Consider the following 26,834-nt stretch of genomic DNA (forward strand, 5'->3'; position numbering starts at 1 on the left):
ATTATTGAGTCTGCTTTTAAAATGGAATGCACGCAAATTCAACAAGAAAAAAATGGAGTGGGACACAGAGTGGTAAAATGAGTTTGATTCTAGGAATTGTAGAGCACCTGCAATTTTTATTGACTACAGATGCACTTGTGGGTGATCAGCCCTTATCATCAGTAAGCCTCTGGGTCAATGGCTACAGTGCATCTGGTAATGAGCCTCCCAGACTTCCATAGACTAGTGGGACGTGGGGAGCAGAGCTCATGCTTAAGGTCCTACCAAATTCATGAAAAATGTATCATGGACTGTGAAATCCAGTTGTTTGTGTGCTTTTAGCCTATACTATATAGATTTCTCAGGAGAAACCAGTGTTTCTCAAATTAGGGATCCTGACCTAAAAGGAAGTTGCAGGAGGATCACAGTGTCATTTTAGAGGGCTGCAGTATTGCCACCCTTACTTCTGTGCTACTTTCAGAGCTGGGCGGCTGGAGAGTGGTGGCTGTTGACAAAATTCCACAGTTCTGAAGGCAGCACCCTGCCAGGACTAGCACACAAGGGCAGCAATACCATAGCATATCATCCTGACTTCTGTGCTACTGCTGGCAGTGACTGTGCCTTTAGAGCTGGGCTCCTGGCCAGCAGCAGGGCAGATGTAAGGGTTCCAGTCCTTCCCAACTCCCATAAAATAACCTTGCAACCACTTCTTCCCCTATAATTCCTTTCTGGGTCAGGACTTCTACAATTAACATAGTGAAATTTCAGATTTAAATACTGAAATCATGACATTTACTATTTTTAAAATCCTGTGTCAAAAATGGACCATGAATTTGGTAGGGCCTTATGCTAGTCCACTAAAAGCAGCTGAGTAGACACTACAGTTTGGACTCTCAAACCATCCTGCTACTCTAGGCATGAAATCCTTAGCCACAATGTCTACCCAGTTATTTTTAGTACACTGGCTCAACCCCCTTTAGGCACAAGTCAGTGGATCCATCTTGAGAATCTAACCCCCCCCCCCCCACCAGAGGCAGTGTTGATGTAGCCTAGGACATGAGCCCACAGATCCTGAGTGAATACTAATGGATGAGGCTGTTACTAATATTTTTAAAAGCTCTTTCCATGTGCCTCTTTTGTCTCTCATTACATTAGCTGTATTGGCCTTATTCTGCTCATCTGACTCAGGAGTTTCATCCTACTCACTGGATGAATTTTCTCTATAGTTGGTGCACATCAACACAGTTCTTGTGACACTGTATTTACCTCTTTACAGTATGTAATTATTTCATTTACTTAAGGTTCTCTGAGACTACTGCTAATCAAATGCTGAGGGTCACACTCAAATTGCACCTTGCATAGGTGCACAGAGGGAGAAAGGCAGAAGGATCCATTTGCTTACTTATACTCCCTTACGAAGCAACTTGCTGCAGTCCTAATGCATGGCCTTATCTGAGTGTAGGACTGATCTCTATAAGCATCCTGTTATAAGGTGCAAACTGGGGAGGCAGGAATGAAGGGTTGCTGCCATCAACTAAGAGATATTGCAGTTGGTAGATCCTCTCTGCATACTGGGGTGATCCCAAAGATGTCATAAATCACACAATACCTTCTCAAACAACTCCTGTGTCATGCAGCTGCCTTCCCACCACTGCTCACAAGCCTTTTCATGTAGTCACATTACTGAAGGAACTGGCGCTATATTGTAGCACGGGGGTTGGCAACCTTTGGCATGTGCCCATCAGGGCAATCCACTAGAAGGCTATGAAACATTTTGTTTACATTGACTGTCCACGAGAACAGTCTCCCGCAGCTCTCAGTGACTGTGGTTTGCGGTTCCCAACCAGTGCGAGCTGTGGAACACAGTGGCCAGCACATCCCTGCAGATATCTTTGATGTGTGGAAAGATTGGCTCAAGCAAAGAAGGTGGACCTTGCTGAGTGACAACTGCCACTACCTTACAAGGTGTCTAAAACTAAGAATCATGTACAGCCTTTATGTGCTTTTTGAAATGGCTTTACTACAGGAGAGCAATGTCACGCAATGTGGAATAATTATGACAGGTAAAGATACCGCACATCTACTACATGACCATGGAGTAGCAGTTGGCCATCTGAAATTGCAGAAAAGTTTCTTAACTGCAGTGGAACCACTTAAAATAGCACCTGTAGCTACACGGCTGTAAATGTGATGCACATAGCTCAAAACAGAATAATAGAATACTAGAACTGTAAGGGACCCCGAGAGGTCATCAAGTCCAGTCATCTGTACTCTTGGCACGATCAAGCACCATCTAGATCATCCCTAGTAGATATTTATCTAACCTGATCTTAAAATTCTCCAGTGATAGAGATTCCACAACCTTCTGTCAACGGGTGTGTTCGCCCTCGGCGTTGGGGCTGCCTCGACAGATAATGTCTCCACATGTCGGCTCCTCTGTCCAGTCTCTATGACCTTCTACTAGGGTATATTTGGCCTTTGAGGCCTAGTCACAAAGTTCACATCCCTCTATCAGGGTATATACGGCCCTTGAGCCTAGTCACCAAAAAAAGCCTTTCCTGGCCAGGGAGTTGTTTGTCCAGGGTAGGGAAAAGAGTCGTAGGGGGACCCGGGCCCTCCCTCTCCACTGAGTCCCAGCCCAGGGCCCTTTAGGCAGAGACTATGGCTCCTGCTTGCTCGGTGGGGAATCCGGCCGCTACACACTGAGCCTCTCTATCAGTCCTCTGCCCTGGGCTGCTTCTTACCACAACCAGATCCGGATTAAGGGGGGGGCTAGCCAAGCAGCAGCCCAGGGTGCCAACCTGTGGGGGGCACCTGATGGCAGCTCTAAGGGGCGCAGCGCGCCAGGGGGCAGGGCCGCGCATGAGTTGCATGCCCGCTGCCCGGGGCGCAGGAATATCTCGAGCTGGCCCTGACCACACCCTGTAGTATGCTGGCCTCCAGGCCCGGTCCTTATTGAGGGCTGGAGCTGGAGCTGGGGTTGCGAGCGCTCCTGCCTCCCAGTCAGTGGTGGCTGCTGGCTTTGCTCCGGGTTGGCTGCAGGCTGCCATCAGCTGCTGCAGAAACACGTGGGGGGGCGGGAGCGGCCTGACCTACCCCTTCCTGCAGCTGCCTCCCTACCTGTAGGGCTCTCTCTGCTTTTATACTCTGGATCTGCTGGGAGCATGCCCAGCAGAGCTGGGTGGGCGGGGCTTTCTCAGCCAGCTGGGCCTGGGCTACTTTCTGCCCTTCAGTGCGGGGCCTGTCTGCCTCGCCACACCTTCCTAGACAATTTATTCCAGGACTTAACCGCCCTGAGAGTTAGGAAGTTTTTCCTAATGTCCATCCTAAATCTCTCTTGCTGCAATTTAACCCTATTGCTTCTTGTCCTATCATCAGGCATTAAGGAGAATATTTTTTCTCACTTCTCCTTGTAACACCCAGTTAGGTGCTTGAAATACTTGACAGGGACATCACAGAACACAGGCACAGAACAGGATTGTTCCAGCTGGAGATGTTTAAATCCCCTTCACACCAGAGTTGGCAGATGAAAAGTTAATGAAGAAGTGGGGCTTTTGCAACGAGCTGGACATGTGACTGTGGTGAAACACAAACTATGGAAAATCTGTTCGTCTTCTGACTCTTGGAGGAGCCATGAACCATGGAAGATCTTGCCAGTGCTATAGACTCGGACATAGCACGTACCCAACACTGAAAAAATCCTTTCATTGTGGTGGAAGGAACACAAGGAGGAGAAAAATAAGAATGAAGAGGAGGCATGAGGAAAACACCAAATATCATGAGAGTTGGTAACATTGCTTGACAGCCCTGGGTTGCATGAGACACATTTACGGTGCAATATAACTCTCATCAGAATGACAAGTTTACTGAGTCCAAAGCAGTAATAGTTGATACTGTAGTAATGACTGCATCTCTATGCTTACTGGTTGAGAACACATTGCTGGACAAGCCTTCAGTTCATGAAATCATAGAAATCATAGAATACTAGGACTGGAAGGGACCTCAAGAGGTCATCGAGTCCAGTCCCCTGCCCTCATGGCAGGACCAAATACTGTCTAGACCATCTCTGATAGACATTTATCTAACCTACTCTTAAATATCTCAGAGATGGAGATTCCACAACCTCACTGGGCAATTTATTCCAGTGTCTGACTACCCTGACAGTTAGGAACTTTTTCCTAATGTCCAACCTAAACCTCCCTTGCTGCAGTTTAAGCCCATTGCTTCTTGTTCTATCCTCAGAGGCGAAGATGAACAAGTTTTCTCCCTCCTCCTTATGACACCCTTTTAGATATCTGAAAACTGCCATCATGTCCCCCCTCAATCTTCTCTTTTCTAAACTAAACAAACTCAATTCCTTCAGTCTTCCTTCATAGGTCATGTTCTCTAGGCCTTTAATCATTCTCGTTGCTCTTCTCTGGACCCTCTCCAGTTTCTCCACATCTTTCTTGAAATGCGGTGCCCACAACTGGACACAATACTCCAACTGAGGCCTAACCAGCACAGAGTAGAGCGGAAGAATGACTTCTCGTGTCTTGCTCACAACACACCTGTTAATGCATCCCAGAATCACGTTTGCTTTCTTTGTAACAGCATCACACTGCTGACTCATGTTCAACTTGTGGTCCACTATAACCGCTAGATCCCTTTCTGCCATACTCCTTCCCAGACAGTCGCTTCCCATTCTGTATGTATGAAACTGACTGTTCCTTCCTAAGTGGAGCACTTTGCATTTGTCTTTATTAAACTTTGTCCTATTTACCTCAGACCATTTCTCCAATTTGTCCAGGTCATTTTGAACTACGACCCTATCCTCCAGATTAGTTGCAACCCCTCCCAGCTTGGTATCATCTGCAAACTTAATGGCTGTGTCTAGACTGGCAAGTTTTTCCGCAAAATCAAATGATTTTGCGGAAAAACTTGCCAGCTGTCTACACTGGCCGTTTGAATTTCCGCAAGAACACTGACGATCTCATGTAAGATCATCAGTGTTCTTGCGGAAATACTGTGCTGCTCCCGTTCAGGCAAAAGCCCTCTTGCGCAAATCATTTGTGCAAGAGGGCCAGTGTAAACAGCACAGTACTGTTTTCCTTAAAAAAGCCCCAATCGCGAAAATAGCGATCAGGGCTTTTTTGCGGAAAACCGCTTCTAGATTGGCCACGGACTCTTTTCCATAAAAAGTGCTTTTTCGGAAAAAACATCCTGCCAATCTAGATGTGCTTTTCTGAAAATGCTTTTAATGGAAAACTTTTCCGTTAAAAGCATTTTCGGAAAATCATGCCAGTGTAGTCTAAATTGTTGATGAAGATATTGAACAGAGCCAGTCCCAAAACAGACCCCTGCAGAACCCCACTTGTTATGCCTTTCCAGCAGGATTGTGAACCATTAATAACTACTCTCTGAGTACGGTTATCCAGCCAGTTATGCACCCACCTTATAGTAGCCCCATCTAAGTTGTATTTACCTAGTGAAGGAATTAGGGACCTAAGATTAAATATATGGTCCAGTGGCCTGAACATGGTTTCCATGCTGAGAGAAGGCTATGTGGCTTTGGCAATCACTCATCACCTCTGCCATCTATTCACTCTCTTATCTAAGAAGAGTTGTAAGGATTTAATTTATTAAATAAAGGGGCCGAAGATACTGGTGGCTGAAGATGTAGCACAATATGTTACAGTTCCACTTCTGGATTCTCAGGGATAATCAACAGTCCCACTGGGAAGCTGCGAACCAGCAAAGTAGAATGTGAAGAGGTGTTACACAAAGCTCCATTGGCAAGGATTTTACTTTATTTTGAGGCCTATAAGGCTCAAGTGTTGTATGATTTGTCTCCAGGCAGAAAGCAATATTTACAGTTGAGAAAATCTGATTTTCCTCCACAAAATGATCCTTTTTCAGTGCTCTGCAATAGTGGAACCATTTTTGGCAGAAAGCACAACTGGCCAAAAGCCCAAAATGGACTTGTTTTGCTTTTCATGCAAACAGTTTTGCAGTTTAACTTTCACCTGCTCATGTGGTGTCTTTTTGAAGCTTTTGGCAATACACTTCATTGCAATGAGTTGGGCTCCCGGGTTCAAAGCTTGACTTCTATTTTTATTTTGTCATGGGAATTTTATTCCCAGTCTTTCTGACTACTGCTGTTATAATTACTTGAGTCACATCTTTGAAATTTAGTTTCCCCTATTTTTAAATATGCTAAATACAAACACAAAAACAAGTGTCTTGTATGCATTGCTATGTAGATGGACACAGTAATATGCTCTGTAATTCCAACAGAAGTCAGAATAAATATTCAAAGCTCATCACATTTGCACTTTCACATATGTGGCGTGTATTGTATATTGTAAACACATTGGTTCTGGAATGTCAGGATGACCTGGCTGCAGATTTCTTGATGTCTCAGGCTAAGTCTACACTGGCACTTTACAGTGCTGTAACTTTCTGGCTCGTGGGTGTGAACATTCACTCTCCCTCAAGCACATCAAGTTACAGGCTACAGTGCTGGGAGCTGTGCTTCCCATGCAGTGTTGAGATGGTTAGAGAGTCCCTCGGGTGACACTTTCAGTTTGAAGTGCTGCATTTTAATCTTTTAAGTGTAGACAAAGCCTCAGTATTTGATAATGTTGCTCTTTCTATAGCACAAGTATCTTTGCTGTTCTCCCAGGAGGTCAGTGGGGACACATTTATGAAGCCAGTATCTAAGCACCTCTTTTAAACTCTGCCACACTAACTAGAACTCTGTTTACCAAGATTTCATGCTAAGATTTGAAAAGCTGGATGCAAAAGTTCTCCTTTGTAAATGTATTTGCACATCACAGGAGGAGATGGAAAATGTGATTATATGAGTGTACATATGTGTACGGAGATGATGGTAGACCTGAAAGGGAGGACTGTCCAGTGGATGACACAGGTTGAGTTCACTGATACGCCACAGGATACTGTGTGACTGTAGGGAAATTACTCAAGGTAGGTCTATGTACATTTCCTGGGTATAATTACTCCCAGACATACCCAAGCTAGCTTTAATTTTAGCTAGGTTAAGTATTAGAGGAGTGAAAACATTGGCTCTAGCATGGACTAGCAACCTGTGAAATTACCCATGGATCTGGGAGATTAAGGGGGGATAGGATAAAGGTTTATGAAATTATAACAGGTATGGAGCAGATGAATAAGGAAAAAAATTATGGACTTGTTCCTGTAACATAAGAACTAGAGGTCACCAAATGAAATTAATAGGTAGCAGGTTTAAAACAAACAAAATGCAATGCACAGTCAACCTGTGGAACTCCCTGCCAGAGGATGTTATGAAGACCTGGACTTAAACAGGATCCAACTAGATAAATTCACGGAGGTTAGGTGCATTGATACTGATTAGTCAGAATGTCTAGGAATGGTGTCCCTAGCCTCTGTTTGTCAGAGGCTGGAAATGGATGACAAAAGAGGGCTCACTTGATGATTACCTGTTCACTCCCTCTGGGGCATCTGTCATTGGCCACTGTCAAAAAACAGGATCTGGACTAGATGGACCTTTGGTCTGACCCAGTATGGCCATTCTTGTGTTCTTATGACTTGTGCTGCTTGTGATGGCACAGTTTCATTTTTCCAGTAGTTATCATGCTAAATTAAAGCTATCATAGGTATGTCTGAATAAGCTGTAATCACACTCCATGTAAACATACCTTCAGTCTCTGTGCCTAAATTCCCCATGCACAATGGGGCTGAAAGGGGTGGGGCCTTAGTTGGAAGGGATAGAGCTGGGGCTAGGCAGCCCTCAGCACTCTACCACACCTTCCCCAGGCAGCCCTCAGCACTGCCCAGAGTGCACCATGCCAGGTAAATATCCTAAGTTATATTCATTTCATGGGCCGTGTCTTGCTGATAGTTCTGAGCTATATAGAAATGAGGAGGCAGTATTGTTTAAAAATTGATGGAATGCTATATCCTCTAATTACATCCATCCCAAAGTACATGGACAGTTCTTAAGTACTGTTATTCATACTTGCAGAGATTTATGTAGGCCATCTTCTCCCTTAAACCTTTGGAAGGTAAAATAGCTGAGAAAATATTCTGATGCAACAAAGGTTGAATGACAAAGCATGCTCAAAATGAGTAAGACAGGGTGCGAGCAGTGTAAGAGTATATGACCGGACTAATAAGCTTTAATAGCTAACAGAAGGCACATTGCTCCTTCTTCTCTCTATCTCACCTTGTATTGAATTTTATGGTATTAAGTTCTGATACCATTTTGGTTGGATTACTTCTAGATGCAGTATTTTAATCTGTCCCATCTCTGTAATGTGAGTTCTTCAATCAGTATAATTCCTTTCCATTTAGTGGTCCTATGGGTATGTCTACACAGCAAAGTTATTTCGAAATAACTAGTTATTTCGAAATAACTTTACTAGCATCTACACAGTTAAACTGCTATTTCGAAATCAGTTCAAAATAGCGGAGCGCTTATTTCGAATTTGGTAAACCTCATTCAACGAGGAATAATGTCAAATTCAAAATAGCTATTTCAAAATAAGTGGTGTGTAGACACTTATATCGAAATAGGGGACCTCCAGCCTTCCCAGGCTGCCCTGATGGCCACTCCAGCCTCAACCAAGAACACTCCTCTCCCTTTCCCTTCCCCAGAACCCTTAAAGGGGTTGACTCTGGCCACAGTGCCTGTGCCAGCTCCTGGCCTGCCAGCCCAGAACCAGTAGTTACTGCCCCTGACCCAGTGGCCCCAAAACATGAGCCAGCAAGCTACCAGCAGCCAGCCCTTCACCGCTCCCCAGGAGCCTGCCAGGGCCCAGAGAAGGTGGGCACCTTCCTGATCCAGGGTAGAGATCATGGACCTTATTCAGATTTGGGGGGAATGCCCCCAGTGTCCATGAACTCCACATTATATAGAGGAACACTGCCGTCTATGGCAAGATTGCTGCCAGCCTGGCCACCAAAGGCCACATGAAAACCCAGGCGCAGGTTTGCATGAAAATCAAGTTGGTCTGGAGAGACCCCCCAACCCTGAGCTTTCCCTTCCTGTTTTTCCCCTTGCTTCCCTCTTCCAGCTCCCTCCTCCCAGGTTTCCCCCTCCCCTCTCCCACCCTCTCTTCTCCCGTCTCCCGCTTCCTTTCCCCAGACTCACCAGTTTCATTCCCCCCCTCCACCTAGTTTTGTTAAATAAAGAGAGTTTGTGTTCATGAAAATACATGTATTTTGTTTGACATCAGGAAGGGGGGCTAAGGAGGGGTAAGTGGAAGGACGTGAGGGAGGAATGAGGTACAAGTCCCCAATGGGGCAGACCAGGGAGGCTCTTAGTGCTCCTTAGGGTGGAAGCTCTCCCGCAGAGCGTCCTGGATACTGACAGCCCCCAGATGGACCTCCTGGATGGCAGCCTGCAGAAAGTGCAGCCAGGCTCGCAGCAACACGTCCATGAGAAGCACCAGAGTGCCCAGGCACAGCTCTGGCTCCATGTTGCAGAGTGCTGAGGTGTCCCGAGTGAGGGCAATCAGAGCACGCAGAGACAAAATGCTTTGCTGTCCCTCATCGAGGTAGGCAAGCAAACAGGGAAAGCTGAGAACTGACTGTCCGAGGGGGGGGGGTCCCTTTAAGCACAGGCCTCAAAATGCCTCAGGCAGCAGCCACACAAAGTAACTCCTGACCTGATGCCTTGCGGACTTGGTTCTGGCCGGCCTTAAATGTGATTCAGCATCCACTCAGTGTGGACGCGCTATTTTGAAATAGCAAAATGCTATTTCGAAATGCATTTTGTGTGTAGATTCGTTACTTTGAAATAACTTATTTCGAATTAACTATTTTGAAATAAGATATTTCGAAATAACGCTGTAGTGTAGACATACCCTATGTGATTATTTTACTCTTGCAAGGTCAACTTTGCAGGAGTGAAAGAAAAGGAAGAATTAAAATAACTTTAAGAAAACTAGATCACACTTAGATAAAGTTAGCTGATTAGTACAGGAGAAAATAACCTATGTATTCGTCTCTTAATTTCAATTGCTTGTTATGATTATCATTTTTCTTAATCATGTAAGGATGCAATATGTTTCAGATGAAGAAGTATTTTGGTCAGACTGGTGAGAAGTGTTAAACTCATTCTTGGCACCTCCATTATACTCAACATACTCAGTTTATTTCGCTGCAGTTTATAAGTATGTTGGTCATACATTAATGATGATAACTCTAAACATTTACATCACCACCTTTTCACTGTTGGAACATAGTACCCAAAATCCTAAAGAAGTTCACTGTAGTTCACATAAACATAAATGCAGCTTTGTATGGTTTCAGACAGCATATTCTTATGGGAATCTGTTCTAAAGACTTTTATGCCACTGATTTTCTGAGACAACTTATTTATCTTTATATTATTCTATATTTATATCGGGGACAAACTTTATTTAGAAAAGTTAAGTAGAGAAGAAGAAAACTCAGCAGAGACTGGAAAAGGTGAAGACATTTGGTCAAGTCAATCACCTTGCTATCTTTGATAAGTTCAAAAGAAGTGCAAGGGAATTTTTAAAATACAACTTGTCAGCTCTGGCCACTAAGCATCACTTTGGATCCAAATTTAGCTCAGCTGAAACCTGTAACCTCAGACAATGTATTTTTTAAAATAAGGCAGGTTGGTGTAAATATACCCACTCTTACATTAGCAAGGAAAAAGGAGAGATGTGGATGGACTTAGGGGTGATCTGATATTATGTGCAGTATGGGTAGAGAGATTAATAGCTAGATTCTAGTGGCTTTTACTAAAACATAAATATATACTTACCATATAATTGAGAGAGTTGTTTGTCTGTCTGTTCAAGAATTCCTCCTAAACAGTAAGAGCTAGGGCCACCAAATTTGGCATACAGCATCCTCTTATCATAACTTAAAACAACATAAGAGTTTGGTTGTGCCAGGAAAATGGGATGTGCTAGGAATTTGATTGCTTCTCATAAAGTCATACCGAAAAGAGATGGAATCACCACCCCCTAGGCGCCCTTTATGGAGTAAAGGGAAAGCACACAGTTTGCTGCATTCCTCACTCTGCCTGGGAAGCACAGGAAGCAAGTAGAATTTAGACCTGCCCCAGCTAGGGGACGTGCACCCCTCCCCCAGCTGTGGGCTCAGGGCTGGGGCAATCTTGGATGGGGGGAAGGGTGTCCCCACCTAGCCTTGTTCACCTGCCTGGTGATTTTGTGGGGCAGGGGATGAGGGATTCAATATGCAGGGTTCCCCGGGGGAGAGAGGACTACCCCCTCTCACTGCAACAGCTTGGAACCAGGTGAGAAGTGCCTCTATATGGCTGCTGTAGCTCCAGCAGGCACAATCGGGGGAGAGGAAACGTCACTTTCCCTCACTCCATAAAGGATGCCAAGGTGGGATTTGGGGCTTGGACAGTCCCGGACCAGGGGTGGGGGTATCCCCAGCTAGCCTGTTGATTCTGGTGATTCTGTCTCGTTTCTATATGGTTTTATGAGCAGTAATCCCATTCCAAACACATCCCATTTTACGGGGACAACCAAACCCTTTCATTACTTCCCTTTGCTGCCCCCCTGTGGTCATTATACAGTTTAACTGTCCCTGCTTTCCATCCCATATCACTGGCTACACCCATCTGGCCATTATAGAGCAGAACCCTCCCTTTCCATTTTAAGAGAAGCAATCACATTCCAGACACATCCCATTTTCCTGGCACAACCAAACCTTTATGTTGCTTTGAGTTATGATAAGAGGAAGCTGCATAACAAATTTCATCGTCCCAGCTCCTACCATTTAGGAGGAGTTCTTGAACAGACACACACATGGACAGACAGACAATCTCTCTCAAATATATATAAAATAATTGGAGTCTAAAAATACCCCCTTTTCTTGAAGGAATGGATAGTCCTATTTACAGGGACTTAGCATTATTCAAACACATTTTCTAGTGCAATAAAACTTTAGCAGAACGAGTGAAATTTCCAAGCATTGGGAATGTATTCAATCTGAACTATTTGTTAAATATAGATGCTCACCGCATGTTTTCTTCATCTTTATCTATAAGAAGGAAAACTGTCATGAAGATGCATTTTTAAGGCATCTTGCCAGATATATGCAATTCCTTTAATGAACTGATGAAACAGGAAAAATGTCAAGTATTTTTCATAATAATATTCCTATACTGCATTTTTTAAGATCCTCCAAATTACTGCTTCCACATTCTCTGTTACAGAGTTACACATTTGTGGCAATGGAGCAAGGAGCATGCGTTAGCATCTTATGCTAACTCAAGGGAAGTACATTTGGAGCTAAATCCCACCTCTAGCACATTCCCATGGAAGATTTAAGAATCCTTGAACACAGTCAGGATGTAGTTAACATGAGCTAGTGATCTCATGCATTCAGACCTGTATCCGCAATTGAAGATACTCAATTTAAGATCAAACGCCATGAAAATTACTCAAATTGTAAAACTTACCATTTTTAATTTCTCACATAAAATTGGTGCTCATGTAACTCAGATATTTAGTTAGATGGAAAATCTGGAAGGAGGCTGGAAAGCATGCAGAAATAGAACAAATTAGCAAGATTACTTAATCCTGCATTTTGAAAAAGAGATGTGCTCTCACTTGTGTGGTAGCAGACAACCCATGAAGACACTGAGGGTATGTCTACACTACCACCCTAGTTCAAACTAGGGTGGTTAATGTAGGCAACCGGAGTTGCAAATGAAGCTCGGGATTTGAATTTCCCGGGCTTCATTTACATATTACCGGGCGCCGCCATTTTTAAATGTCCGCTAGTTCGGACTCTGTGCCCGTCGCTACACGCGGCACGAACTAGGTAGTTTGGATTAGGCTTCCTATTCCGAACTACCGGTACACCTCGTTCCATGAGGAGTAACGGTAGTTCGGAATAGGAAGCCTAATCCGAACTACCTAGTTCGTGCCGCGTGTAGCTGCGGGCACGGAGTCCGAACTAGCGGACATTTAAAAATGGCGGCGCCTGGCAGTATGCAAATGAAGCCCGGGAAATTCAGATCCCGGGCTTCATTTGCAACTCCGGTTGCCTACATTAACCACCCTAGTTCGAACTAGGGTGGCTAGTGTAGACATACCCTGAGATAGTAAGCATTACATGAGCAATGCACTCACACCACAACCATATAATTATGGCTACCACATGAAAATATCCACTTTTCTCCTCATATATTAGATCAATGTTTTTACAGTGCTTTGAAATCGTAGAGTGATATAAATGTGCTTTCCTTCCCTATTGTGTATTTATGTCTGCTTTACTTGCAGGAATACACATGCAAACACTCATACTTGACAGAGTAATTGGTTTTGCTTAAGAATATATGGCCCAATTCTTAAGACATTATTGATATAAAACTTCCAATGATTTCAATGGGAGTTTTTCCTGGATCAGAACAGAGTAAGGACTTCACAATTCAGCCCATGGCCTTTAACTTTATCTGTCATTTCAGTTCCTAGGGATGAATGTTGTAGAAATAGTGGCAGAAGTTTCTAAGGCCACATCTCCACTTGCCAGAAGATTGACACTCTGGTGATTGATCCTCTGAGGTTTGATTTAGTGGGTCTAAATGGAATGCTGAGGGCACCCCTGTCGGTGCCAGTAGTTCATGCTATCATGAGAAGTAAGAGAAATCAACGGGAGCATTTCTCCCATTGGTCTCCCACTGTCGGGCCGCCCCAGAAAATCAGTGCAAGGTGTGGCGGGTTTACAGGTGCGAGCACCGCTCCCCTTCTCCCCCTCCGGGGGGGAAAATGGGGGGCTCCGCGAACCCACCGCCTTGGGTCTGTCCGGTGAGTCCCTAAGTAGGGTCGGTCTACGGTGGTAGTGATGGGTGCGACCGCCCCTCTGCCCTAGCCGGCAGAGGGGGTTCAGCGGACCCGCCACCATGTCACCCCTAGCGGGGCTGGAGGTTTGGCCCGACAGCGGGCTTCGGGGTCCTGGCCCCTTTCCTGCCCCTCCAAGGGGCGGTTGTGTGTCCGTAGGGTGGGGGTGCGACTACTGTCCTCACACTGCCCTCATCACGGGGGAGGGGGGGTTCGATCACTTGGGGTACTTCGTGCGGGGGGGCGTGTGGGGGAGTGGGGGACCCGGGCCCTCCCTCTCCTCCGGGTCCCAGCCCGGGGCCCTAAGTGGAGTGCGGTGTCAGCTAGTCATCCTCTACGGCAGACAGGGCAGTGGCCCTAAACTCGCCTGCCCACGGGCGCCAGAAGGGCCCTGCCCCGGGCTCCTTCCACTCCCCACATCCCGGCCTTCCCAGCAGGACGCCCGCTGCATCACTCACCCCGTTGGAGTCGCCGGGTCCGTCCGACCGCGATCCGGAGTCTGCTGGGGCCGTCTCTCTTCTTCGCCCGGGGGGCGGGAGGCTTGGTGCTCCTGGAAGCCAGCGTGGCCGCCGCTCTGCCTCCCCTTGGCCGGCGTCCTCCGGCCATTTTTCAGGGCGCCCAGGGAGTAATGTCAGTGGGGTTGGCCCCACCGCCCCTCCGGGCTTCTCCTCTGAGCTCTCTTCGGCGTACGCCCGGGGCCCTGCCCCTAGCGCGAGTCGCCTGCCCCTGCCGGGGTGCTTCCCTGCAGTCCGGGTCAAGCCCCGCCACCTCCGCTGCGGGCCCCTGCGGGCTTCCCCGTGCTCCTGTGCCCGTCAGGCCGATGCGGCTCTGCCGCTTCTGGCCGCGGCAGCTTTTCCCCCGTCCGGGGGGTTAGCCTTCCCCCTGGGGCTAGTGTGGATCCTGCCGGGTCCGTCACACAATTACACTGACTTCAGCAACCTGATTCACATAGCTGCATATCTTGCATCAATTTTCTCTGCCAGTGTAGACCTGTCCTAAAGGGTCTCTTTAAGATTCCTCCACTATAGAAATGTGCCAGACCCTAGTTTTTCTGATTTTCAGAGAACAATATAAGGTATATTTATTTTGTTTAAGTTTTTGGGTTAACTTTCATGACCCTGAATTACACATTCCAGTTTCAAGTGCATTCTTTGCCACAGTAACAGCACTAGCTTTTAGGTTTAGGGTGGCTTTCTGTATATGTATGCATTTAAAAAAAATAAACGTGGCCATGCCTAACTGCCAGTGAGATAACATAATGCTTAAATATTCATAATAAAAACAATCCTGTCCAGGAGATGTTCTTGCTTTTGTGAACTGAAGTGAAGGTCCTTTATGTAAGAGTATATGCCAGGCATCCTTCTTCTACTATATTCTGATAAAATTCTAAAACGACTAGCAGAAAAGAGTACCTCTCTCCTCTTAGTACAGTAACTGAAGAAGTGTGTGGATAATTTTCAATTAATAGAAGGAAATCCCTAAAAATGTAATTGAATATGAAATGTCCTCATGGGTCATTTAAACAGAATCTTGCTCTAATAGGTATAAGAAAGGCTCCCCCTGCTGGAGTATTTCCCAAGAGTTCAGCTATTCATATGTACACATTTCTTCAGCATACAATATAAAAATCACCCCTCCTTCAACAGTTAAGGGAATAGATTGCATTCATACACTTTTGTAAAGCAAAAGAAAAATTGTTTGTTACAACGGGCCTTCTTGTCCTGTGCAAAACTTCAGATTAATTGCATTTGAAGGACTAGGTTCTTTCTTTCAGGTCATATGCCCCAACGTAATTTTTGTCTTTTTCAGAATATGACAATGTGAACAGTTTCCTTTACAGTGAGAATCTCCAGAACAACTGTACTTGTCACAGAGTTGGTTGATTTGGGCTTCTGTCCTATTAGTAGGTAAATGGAATAGAAAATAGGCAAATGACTGGTTATACAGGACTAACTTGTGAATTATCTCGGTGATTAGCATTTGAGTTTCAGTGCTGCATAAATCATTTCGCCCTAGTCTACATTAGGGAGTTATTTCGAAATAACTCCCCTTATTTCAAAATAACAAGCGGCACATCTACACTACAAAGACAGTTATTTAGAAATAACGGGCTGGTTATTTTGCTTGTCATGGGGAATAACACTTATTCTGAAATTGTTATTTCAAAAGAGCATTAGTGTGGATGCTCAGCTGTTGCTATTTTGAAATAATTGACCTCCAGAGGCCTTTCACATCTTCATTTGTGGCTGCTCTGGTCACACCCCTAACAACTCCAGTGCTCCTCTTCTCCTGTAGAGTTTAAAACTGCAGGCAGAAGGGGAAGGGCTTGTGGCACCAGGACAACATCGCTAGCCCAGTGCCACACAGCAGCCTTCATTGGAGCCATGTCGGCCCCCAGCGCTCCCTCCACACCCCCCATGGCTGCCAGCACTCACACAGGTACAAAAAAGGGCACCAGCCTGGACTGGTGCTGAGATGCTAGACATCCAGGATCGCTACTCCAAGAGGAGGAATGCTGACGTGTACAGCCAGATGGACACATGCAACCAGGTCCACATGAATGTCAAAAAACTCTAGTAGGCCTACACTAAAGCCAGGGAGTACAGTTCTCATGCTGTGGCAACACCGCACACCTGCTACTTCTATAAGCAGCTAGATGCCATCCTGGAAGGGGAGTGGTCACCTTTCCCACTCCCTCGTCATCGTCAGCTCTGACCAGGACACATCCTATGTCAGCATCTATAAGGGCTGGGTTCTGTAGGAGGACTTGGAAGAAGACAAGGAGGAGCAGCAGACCAGCCAGGACATCGTGCCTGTCAGCCAGGAGCTGATTCTCAGCCTGGAGCCAGTTTCCCCTTCCAGGACATCCCCCAGGCCTCAGACAGTCCCGGGGAAGGCACTTCAGGTGAGTTCCATCACTTTCCCTAAACACACACAGGGGCAGACAGTGGCTGCAAGGGGCTAGGTATGCCTTGCTTGGCCTTTTCGGCCTGCGGGGTTGCACAACAGTCTGTGCATGTGGGTGTATATGGAGTGTCAGTCCAGAGCACTTACCTCCATGATGCTCTCACACAGGAATCTTGGTCCTTCTGACAAGGTTCCTGGAGAGGCCTGCCTTACTCCAGATTCTGTGGTGAGACACCTTCCCACAATAAGCCACTACTAAGGAGGCTGAGGTCATGGAAACACACAGCAACGCTGCACACGGCACAGGCACATGCCCGCACTCTGGCGGCATTCGGTTCTGGTCAAGTGCGGTGATGCAGAGGAGACCAATATCGTGCATGGGAACCTGCCGCGAGGAGAGGGGGGAACTCAGTAGCATTCTCTCTGACAAGTGGCCTCTACTACTCACACATACCTCCCCCAACACTCCCCTCTCCAGTGAGCAGTGATAGAAATTCTCTGTCTTGGGGATACCCCAGTGCTGGACCCAGCGTGTGCAGGAGATGGAAGGGAACTGAGTGATCTTATCCCTCCCCCCCCCCCCCCCCCGCCCACAGGCTCCTGGTCTGGTTGGCATATTCCCATGTCTGCTTGTCCCCCAAACCATGGGGGTAGTGATGCTCCCCTGAGTCATCAGTGCACCTTCAGGAAAGTGCCTGCTGTGTAAGCAACTGATGACCTTGTTCAAAGCACATTGCAATAATCTGAACGAGACCTTCTGAGAGATTGGGCTAAGCTTCATTCACAGCGTCTCCTGAAATAACTGCTCCTCTAACTTTTCTTCACAGCTCGGCCAATTGCGAGCATAGTGTGTCCACCGCCTCTAACAACATCTTCCCGACCCTGCGGGATTCGCCACAGAAAAGCACACCAGGAAAGACCTCCTGTGGGACAGATGGCCTGCCTCCAGTCCTTCATCTGGAGGTTCGATGAGGAATGTTTGGAGCGGGCCACTGACTGCAAGGAGCACCAGGCTATCACACCAGCATGAGGCCATATGCTCCTCCATAACATCTGTCATGGAGCGCATGGTCAAGCATGGTGATGCAGAGGAGACCAATCTCGTGCATGGGATCCTGCCGTGGGGAGAGGAGGTTCTGCCGTTTATGGAGCAGGCCACCAGCCACCTCCCCACCCCCATCCTCCCCAACTCCCCACTCTACCCCACTCCTTGCCCAGCTATCCACCCCCAACTCCCTGATTCCCCCCCCCCCCCCCGGGCGTCTCCTCCTGGTACCCCCAGGAACCATACATGGTGGTGGGACCTCCCAAGGCAGCCAAAGCCAAAATGGTACCTGAGACAGGCACCACTCCTTGCCCCATCACTGAGCCCCTCTCCTCTCATCCCCAATTTTCCCCCATCCCAGGTTCTTTCACCAGTCCCTCCCCTGTTGTATATCCCTCAAATTAAAAAAATAGTGTTATCTGTTCAAACAAAAAGGCTTATTTATTTTGTCTGTAGAGGTGGGGGGCAAGGAAGGGCAGGGGAAAGGAGGGTGAGGGAGGAAAGGCACATGGGGCAATGCAGGGATTCCTTGTGGAAAGGCCCAGGGGGAGTCTCACAGGTGGCCTTGTCTGAAACTCTCCCTTAAAGCCTCCCACATAAGCACAGCCCACTGATGTGCTCTTCTGATGGCACTGGTGTCTGACTGCTCGTAAGCCCTGTCCAGGCAATCAGCCTCTGCCCCCCACCCTGGCAAGAAAGTCTCCCCCTCACTCTCACGCACATGTTGTGGAGCACATAGCAGGCCACCATCATATAGGGGATGTTTCACTCGCTAAGTTCCAGGCAGGTGAGGAGACTTCTGAACCTCCTCTTTAGGCAGCTGAAGGCAGATCCTGACATTGAAGTGCTCCTTGGTGGGGTCCACGCTGCCTGTGTAGGGTTTCATCAGCCAGGGGTAGTCTGTGTCACACAGGATGCACATGGACGTGCCGATGTCCCCAGTCCTGATGGTGCAGTTGGGGAATAAAGTGTCAGAGTGCATCCTCTGGAACAGGTTTGAGTTCCAGAAAATGTGGCCATCATGCGCCTTTTCCAACAAGCTGACATTAATGTCCCTGTGGTCTACCAGGGCCTTCAGTACCATCAAGAAGTACTCCTTCCTATCTATATAGCCTGAGACATGGTGGTCAAGGGCCAGCATGGGGATGTGGGTGCTGTCTATGGCCCCTCATAGTTGGGGAAGCCCGTGGCAGCAAAGCCATCCATGATGGGGTTGACGTTCCCCAGGGTGACAACCCTCTACAGAAATATGGTGTTGATGGCCTTGACTACTGCAGGATCATAGCCCTGACCATGGATTTCCCCACACCAAACTGGTTCCCCACCGGCATGGCAAGTTTCCACAGGGCGATGGTGACGTGCTCCTTCAGCGGGGTGGTGGGTCTCAGAAGGTTGTCCTGTTGCTTGCGGGCATGGGTGAGCCATTCACAGAGTAAGGATGTAAGTGACTACTTGGATAGTCGACTACCCAGTAACCTTAGGCTTATTGGATATTTCAGTCACTACTTGACTACTTGCTCCGCCCACTTGTAGCAAGATTCAAAGGCAGCAAGAGGATGGGGAAGCAGGAGCCACTATTGGGGTGGGGGGAGCCGACTTAAAAGCCAGTTGCCCCTAGCACTGTCTCCGTGGTGCGGGGAGAGAAGGAGGAGAGACAGAGCCGCAGTAGTCTCACAGCCAGTGCAAGCCAGAACTGTTCAGTCCCGGCTTCCACCGCCCCCAGCAGCTACCCCCGCAGCAGCTCTGCATTTTAAATGTAGTAAGATCACAGTGGGCTCTTACTACTTTTAAAATGCAGAGCCATAGTTATCCAGGAGCCGGCATGAGCCATGACTGCTTAGTCCCAGCTCGTACCACCCTTGGGAGCTAACCCCGCTGTGGCCTGCATGCCTGGCTCCTACTACATTTAAATGGCAGAGCTGCAGTGGGGGTAGCTGAGGGTCGGACTGAGGCATGGGCGAGCTGAGCAGCTGCCCAGGGCGCCAACCGATGGGGGGCGCCTGATGGTAGCTGTAAGGGGCACATGGCATCCCTTACAGCTGCCATCAGGCGCCGCGTGCCCAGCTCCCACAGAGCCAGCCCCGTGGCGCTGGCCAGCAGTGCCCTTCCCCCCACGGCCGTGGGGCCCTGCATGGCCTGGCGCGCACGCCAGCAGCACTGGCCAGGCCAGCCTGGGCAGCAAATGTGCCGTGCACCCCGGGAGCGGGCCCCGGGCTGTGCACCAGCGGCCGTGGCTGGCACGCGTATGCACCGTGCGCCCGGGGGCGACGCCGCAAGCCCGGGCTGAGGGCACCAAAAGGGCTCGGGCCAGCCCTGAGTGGCAGTAGCGAATGTCCCCCACTTGGTCTCCCTCCATCAGAAGCGGCGTTCCACAGGGTGCAGGGGTGCTTTCGAAAGTGAAAGTAGTCGGGACGCGGCTTTTTTGACAACCCCCCCTTTTTCAAAAAGTCGCTCTTCCTCAAAAAATGACATTTACGCAGCTTTTCGAAAAAGTGGGGGTTGCCAAAAAAGCCACGTCCTGACTAAAATCAAATGATTTTATTAAATGAAAATAATTGCAGGAAATTAAATTATAGTATTAAGTGGCTAACCAATGTTTCCTTCGAGTCCTTTATCCTCGTCTTGCTCTAGTAAATATTGTACATGCTCCATGCTGACTTACAAAGGTCTTTACCTTGCAGATTTTCCTTGAACTGCACCTTGATCCAGATAAAAGTAAACAAAGCCATATGTTCTCACTCTCTACTGTAGGCCCATTTCTGCAGCTGCTTTGCTGCTGTTGCTAGATTTCCTAAATTGCATTATGATTGCAAATCTCATTTCAATTAATCATATAATCTGTCTCTGACTTGACATTCAGTATCTGAGCTGCATTGTAAAGGCTAAACTTTGTTCCACAGCAACTTTCAGTTTTATTTGACATTTAAAGGAATATCCTGTCTTCATTTAGGTATTTGTCATAACCAAATCTAGATACTGTGTCTGATTTTTAAATGGTTGTTTTGTATTTAAAAACCAAAATTAAAATTAAGTTGATTAAAAAAACCTGACTTGATTCACTAAGCTCCTTCAACCATTTATTTCACTTGCATTTAGGCTGTATATTTCATAAGTTTAGAGGCTACTCTTCAATACATATGCTTAAAAATAGTCTTAAACGATCAAGGGCAGATTCTTCTGTAATACTCATTTATGCAGTTCCCACTCATCTATGCTGATGTACATGATAGCAAAATTTTACCCTTACAGGGTTTTGAAATCTCAAAACATGAGCAGAAATCTCCATGCAACTATAGTTTTTAAACTTGTTACAAAATTGGATTTTGTTGCACCAGCTTGCACAAAGGCACTGCCACTTGCAGCTAGCATGTTAAGAAGTCTATTTATTATTTAAATGAATCTCTTCCTATTAATTTGTAGAGACTCTCAAAAAGCAATTTTTATATAATGGAAAGTATGGAATTAGAAATAATAAAAAAGATAGACGTACTAGTACTTGCTCTTGAATTAAATTAATTGTTCTCTTGACTTTACCTGCCAGTATGACATGACAATTTCTAGGGTAGGACTGCAATGATTTTACACTAAGAAAAATATTACTACTTTACAAGCACCAGGGAAATGAAACATGAACACTCTGCTTATTTTATCCAATCAGGTTACACTATGTGTCATGGGAGCAATAGCAAAGCAGGACTAGGTACTATCTATGGGTATGTCTACACTACCCCCCTAGTTCGAACTACGGGGGGTAATGTAGTCATACGTAGTTGCAAATGAAGCCCGGGATTTGAATTTCCCGGGCTTCATTTGCATAAAGCCGGCCGGCGCCATTTTTAAATGCCGGCTAGTTCGGACCCCGTGCCGCGCGGCTACACGTGGCACGAAGTAGCTAGTTCGGATTAGGCTTCCTAATCCGAACTAGCTGTACGCCTCGTGGAATCCCGGGCGTGAATCCCTCGTGAATCCCGGGCTTCATTTGCAACTCAGTATGACTACATTACCCCCCCTAGTTCGAACTAGGGGGGTAGTGTAGACATACCCTATCAGTATTCTATACATCAGGTGTGGGCAAAAGGGCCTCTGTGGGCTGGATCTGGCCTGCCAAGCAGATGGTTGCAGTCCGCGGACTTCCTGCCGCTCCCCCACCCTCAGGCCAATTAGGGCCTGGGGTCAGGGGGAGTGCACAAAGTCTCCTCCCCCACCATGGGCCCTCAGTGCTTAAAGTCAACTGCCAGATTAATTGGCCTGGGGTCAGGAAGAGCTCACAAAGTCTCTCATTCCGTGCCCCCTCCCTGTAAGGGGTGCATGGCGCTTAGAGACTACTGCCAGCTGAGCAGTTGGCGGTTGACTCTAAGCACTACATGCCCCTTGCAGGACAGGGGCAGGTTTGGAGGAGACTTTGTATGCTCCCCCCACCTCCAGGCCTGATTGACCTGGGGGTGGGGGGAGCACACCAAGTCTCCTCCCACCCTGTAAGAGACATAGGGTGCTTAGAGTCAGCCGCCAGCTGCTGCTCAACTGGTGGTTAACTCTAAGCACACCATCCCCTTGCAGGGTGGGGACAGGGAGTGAAAGACTCCCTATGCTCCCCCCATCCCCAGGTCCTGATTAACCTAGGGGTGGGGGAAGTGTGCAAAGTCTCAGTCTCCTCCCACCACCGGGGGCCCGGGTAGGGTTACCAGGTGTCCGGTATTCACCCAGATAGTCTGGTATTTTCGGCTCCTGTCTGGTAAAAAAATTCAGAGAATACTGGACACCTAAAATGTCTTTTATTTTCTGAATTTTTCCCCGGCCAGGAGGTGAAAATGCCAAGTACCTGGCAACCCTACAAACACTCAGTGCCCGGCCTCTCCCCGCTCCGAGCCCTCCTTAGCCCCCAACACCACCAGCTCCCGGATCCCAGTCCCCATGCTTATCTGGTTCCCCAAGGCTGCCGGCACAAAATGGCTGCTGACCAAAAGACCTAGGGGTCTTAGTGCTCAACCTCTCCCCTGTTCCTATCCCTGCACTTAAAGGGAACATGCTGTTTTATTTTAAATTATTTTTTTTGGCTTAATAAGTTCTTGGAGTCCTTTTTTTTGGGGGGGGGGGGGTCAATGACTTTGGTCTCCCTCTCCTTCCCCCCCCCCCCCGAATTTTTTCCTGGTGTTTTTTTTGGGGGGGGGGGGTCGATATTTTTGTTTCAACCATCTGCCAACCCCTAGGCCCGGGCACCTAGAGGGAAACACCTGCTGTTCAGAACAGCTGGTGATTCTCTCTGGAGAGGCAAAGACTTCATTGTCTTCCACTACCCCCAGGCCAGTCAGGATCTGTGGGCAGGGAAGCATGGAAGTGTCCTGGCCCCACCCCTTCTGCCCAAGGCCCCACCCTTTTCACTGTCCGCACATCTAAAATTACTGCCCATCCCTGCTCTACATCCTGGAATTTAGCTTTGAACATGATATTCCCTTGTGACATACTACAGGAAGACGTGAAAGTTAGCAAGGTACTGCTGGCACAAAATGTCTAATAAAGTTGAACAGAAGCTGTAAAACCTTTGTCTATCTCCACTCTTTTAAATAGTAAGAAGTGCATACCGAATATACAAAAAATAGAAACTCACAACAGGCAAATGTCCATACTTGGTTTTGGTTTTTAGTTTCGATAAGTATAATTCTATCTCATGAGTGATCTACACTGGTCTTGTCTTCACTACTAAAAAGGGTTCATTATTTTAGGGTAACTACAAGCATGAGCTACCCCAACATAAAAGTATAGTGAAGACAAGGCACTTCAGTTTTACTGCCAGGGAAATGACAGGATCAACCCAGAACATATAGTGCTGACTTTGCTTAGTTAACCTCGTAGTAAAATGAAAGGGTCTTGTTTTTACTGTGATATTTCCTCGGGATAGCTCAGGAATGTTAGTTGCTCCAAGGTAAAGAATGTACCTTTTTTAACCAGTGAAGATGAGGACATTGATGACATCATCATGAAGAATGATTTATTGTATAGTGTTACTGTTCTTCCCATAACTATCAGCATATGCATGAAGTCATCTAATATATGAACATATCAAAGTGACTTTTTTGGCCAGGTGCAAAATTATAAAGGGAAAAATTTCATGGTAACCTGTGATATCCTCACCAAATGTAGAGTTTTATATACTATGGATGAAATATCAAGTGAAGATCTCAGAAGAGCAAATTAAAAAGTAAGCTATGATGAGACAATGCACATTTTAGGGGCAACGAGTCTTAACTTTGTGGGTGCAGCATAAACTGAGGAAGTAACAGCAATATAGATAGGTGTTGCATTTTTCAGAGTAAAAGTAATTAAGTGTAAACCACTACAATATTCATTGCTTTACATACTCTTGTTCTTGACTTTATCATATGTGAGGTTAATGCAGTTTATTTTCGGTAAGGTTTTAATACTCTAGTGAAGACAAAATAATTAATAGTAAATAAATAAACTGGAAACAAATTCTGCTCTGACTTACTCCTTTGCAACTAAATTGATTACAGTTTGCTAGTCATGATTTCTGGTGGCCATGTATTTTTGCTAGGTTATCAAGAAAAATAAACAATCTATTTTGTGGAAAAGTCTTACTATAATTTTTTTTTTAACAGTGATGTTTATTTCAATAAGAAACATCATTATTTCCATTGAAATACCTTTTGACTTCACGGGGAGAAGGCTTGGGCACACTGGGCCTGATTCTGAGTCATAACTTGCTGCAGTTCATACATTATGAGTTAGAACTGATGTAACATTCCATAAATATTGGATGATATTGTTCATTCTTTGCAGTCTGTTTTTGAAGATAATTTCTCTTTTCAGACTTAAAAAGCAGCTATTTAATAATAAAAATTAACCTCCTAATACAAAATATTATGTTTGCTTTTAGCTACTGCTGTCTGTCACAAACCTGTAAGTGGATTTTCAGACGAAAGCACGAATTGGAGTGATAGTGTGACATTGGATTTCCAGGATTCTGTCTCATTGAAGGAGAGAATGGCTATGTATCAAGCAGCTGTGTCCAAAGTAGAGCGCAGCAGCTCCTCTGCTAATGTAAGATTTAACATCACAATTGTCTTTATGTTTTGCTATTTCTGTTTATACAGATCCCTATTCTGCTTGTTTATTCACAAAAGCGATCCCACCATTTTTCCCACATTACCTTTATGTAGCACAAAAATTAAAAACCTGAATCACTAAAACCTACACAACAAAATCACCAATTCATTTCAGTCTCTTATTAATGAGAGTTTGCATACCACTGATCTTTTGGAAGACTCATTTTAATTCACTGTCTGTACAGTTTTTTCTTTTTGCTCTTTTATGCACTAAATCTATTAGGAATATTTAAATAAACATAGAAATGAGAGATAAGCAACATTGCCGCTTTGCTAAACCAATTGTGATGATAGAAGAATACAGCTTTCTGTATGATTACCAATTTTTGTAATCAGCAGGTAATAAAATTTTATTCAAAATAATATTTAACTTTTGGCTAGTCAAGCTGAGGAATTTGAAATTACTGCAGTGTAAAACTTGGTAATAGTACAGAATCATTAAAAGTAGGCTTGGGAGGGACCTTGAGACATCATCTAGTCCAGTGCCTTGCAATGAGCAAGATTAAGTAACTAATTGTCCAACCTGTTCTTTAAAACCTTCCATATAATGAAAAATAAAAGAACATTGTTTTGTAATAAGATTATAAAAGCAACTAGTCATCTATTACAGGCAGTCCCCGGGTTACATCAATCCAATTTATGGCGGATCCCTAGTTACAAACGGGGGAAGGGGGTGCAGCTAGTGCGGGGTGCCTCCCCCACTGTCGCCGCCTCCGGCGGTGCTTCCCCCCAGCAGACCAGGGAGACGCTGGGAGTGGCTTTTCTCGCTGCAGAGGACGCGGGTCTGCTGGGGGTACAAGACACCAGCCAAAAGGGGGCACCCCAGAGCAGAAAAAGTAATTTCCTAGGGAACAGCAGGAGCAGCAGGCAGTGAGACCCATTGTGTTACAGTCCCCACCTTGGGAGCAACAGCTCTTTCCCTCTTCAGCACTAGAGCTGCAAGTATCTTGTTAGCGTCACGTGAAATTAACAAGTCCCTTCCAGCCTGGCAGAGGTGAAGCTGAAAAATTACCCAGTGGTGTGGGTGGGCAAGAATGGGGAGGAGCAGGGCAGAAGGGAAGAGGGGATAAGCCCCAACCCCACACCGTGGCTGGAGCGGAGCAGGGTAAGCCCCGAGGGGATGGGTCTGGTTGTAAAGTGGGTGAGTGGACAATGAGGACCCACATGTGGCTAAACTCCTGTTCCCAACACAGAATTTTTCTTTAAAATTAATCCTGTGGATAAATTCACACACACACTTCACAGGAAGGGATTTCCATTTTCTGCTCAGCAGAATACAACAACAGCTTTGATTGTATCAATATTTCACTGTGCTCTCCAATGACTATTGATTACACTTAATACCCATTTCACTGAACCATCTGTAGCAAATTCTATTTGGAACAGTAATATGCATTGAATAAACTTTTTTTAGTTATAAAAAACAAAGATTCTGACTATTAAATGAATAACTGGGATCTTTCATGTACCCCAAAAGGAAGATTTGGATATAGCATGAAACACTGAAACTTATGATCAATTTTTAATTAAAATATCAACCAAAAAAACCTTCATATCAAAACAGTATGTGTTTTTCTTAGAATAAGGAAGTTGTATGAGAATCAGGGTCTTTTCCACCTAACTCCAGCTTCCCCCCCCCAAAAAAAATATGTACCAGTTCCGACTTACATACAAATTCAATTTAAGAACAAACTTACAGTCCCTATCTTGTACATAACCTGGGGACTGCCTGTATGTAAAAAACTCTGACTAATTTTGTTTTACTATTGTGTGCCTCTCTAGTCAATAGGAATTTATTTTACAGAAATACTTAATATTGATGCTGAGAATTATGACTATAGTACCTGTCCAACAATCTAATCTATTTAAAAATTTGACTTATATTTTTAAATATCATTCACATTAGTTGCTAAAAAAGAAACTGTAGTTATGTATACAGCATAC

General features: G+C 45.9%; 1 protein-coding gene across 3 annotated transcripts in view; it reads left to right on the forward strand.

The window, feature by feature from the left end:
- The window catches only part of XIRP2 (xin actin binding repeat containing 2), a 187,361-nt gene that overhangs the window by 113,317 nt on the left and 47,210 nt on the right, over positions 1-26,834 (forward strand). For all 3 annotated transcript variants that reach the window (XM_075933533.1, XM_006135766.4, XM_006135767.3), the window contains one exon: positions 24,662-24,825. In XM_075933533.1, coding sequence (XP_075789648.1) covers positions 24,662-24,825 — 164 coding nt within the window. The remainder of the gene's footprint in view (positions 1-24,661; positions 24,826-26,834) is intronic.

Source organism: Pelodiscus sinensis, chromosome 7 (assembly GCF_049634645.1).
Source record: "Pelodiscus sinensis isolate JC-2024 chromosome 7, ASM4963464v1, whole genome shotgun sequence".
In the NCBI taxonomy this organism is placed as follows: domain Eukaryota; kingdom Metazoa; phylum Chordata; order Testudines; family Trionychidae; genus Pelodiscus; species Pelodiscus sinensis.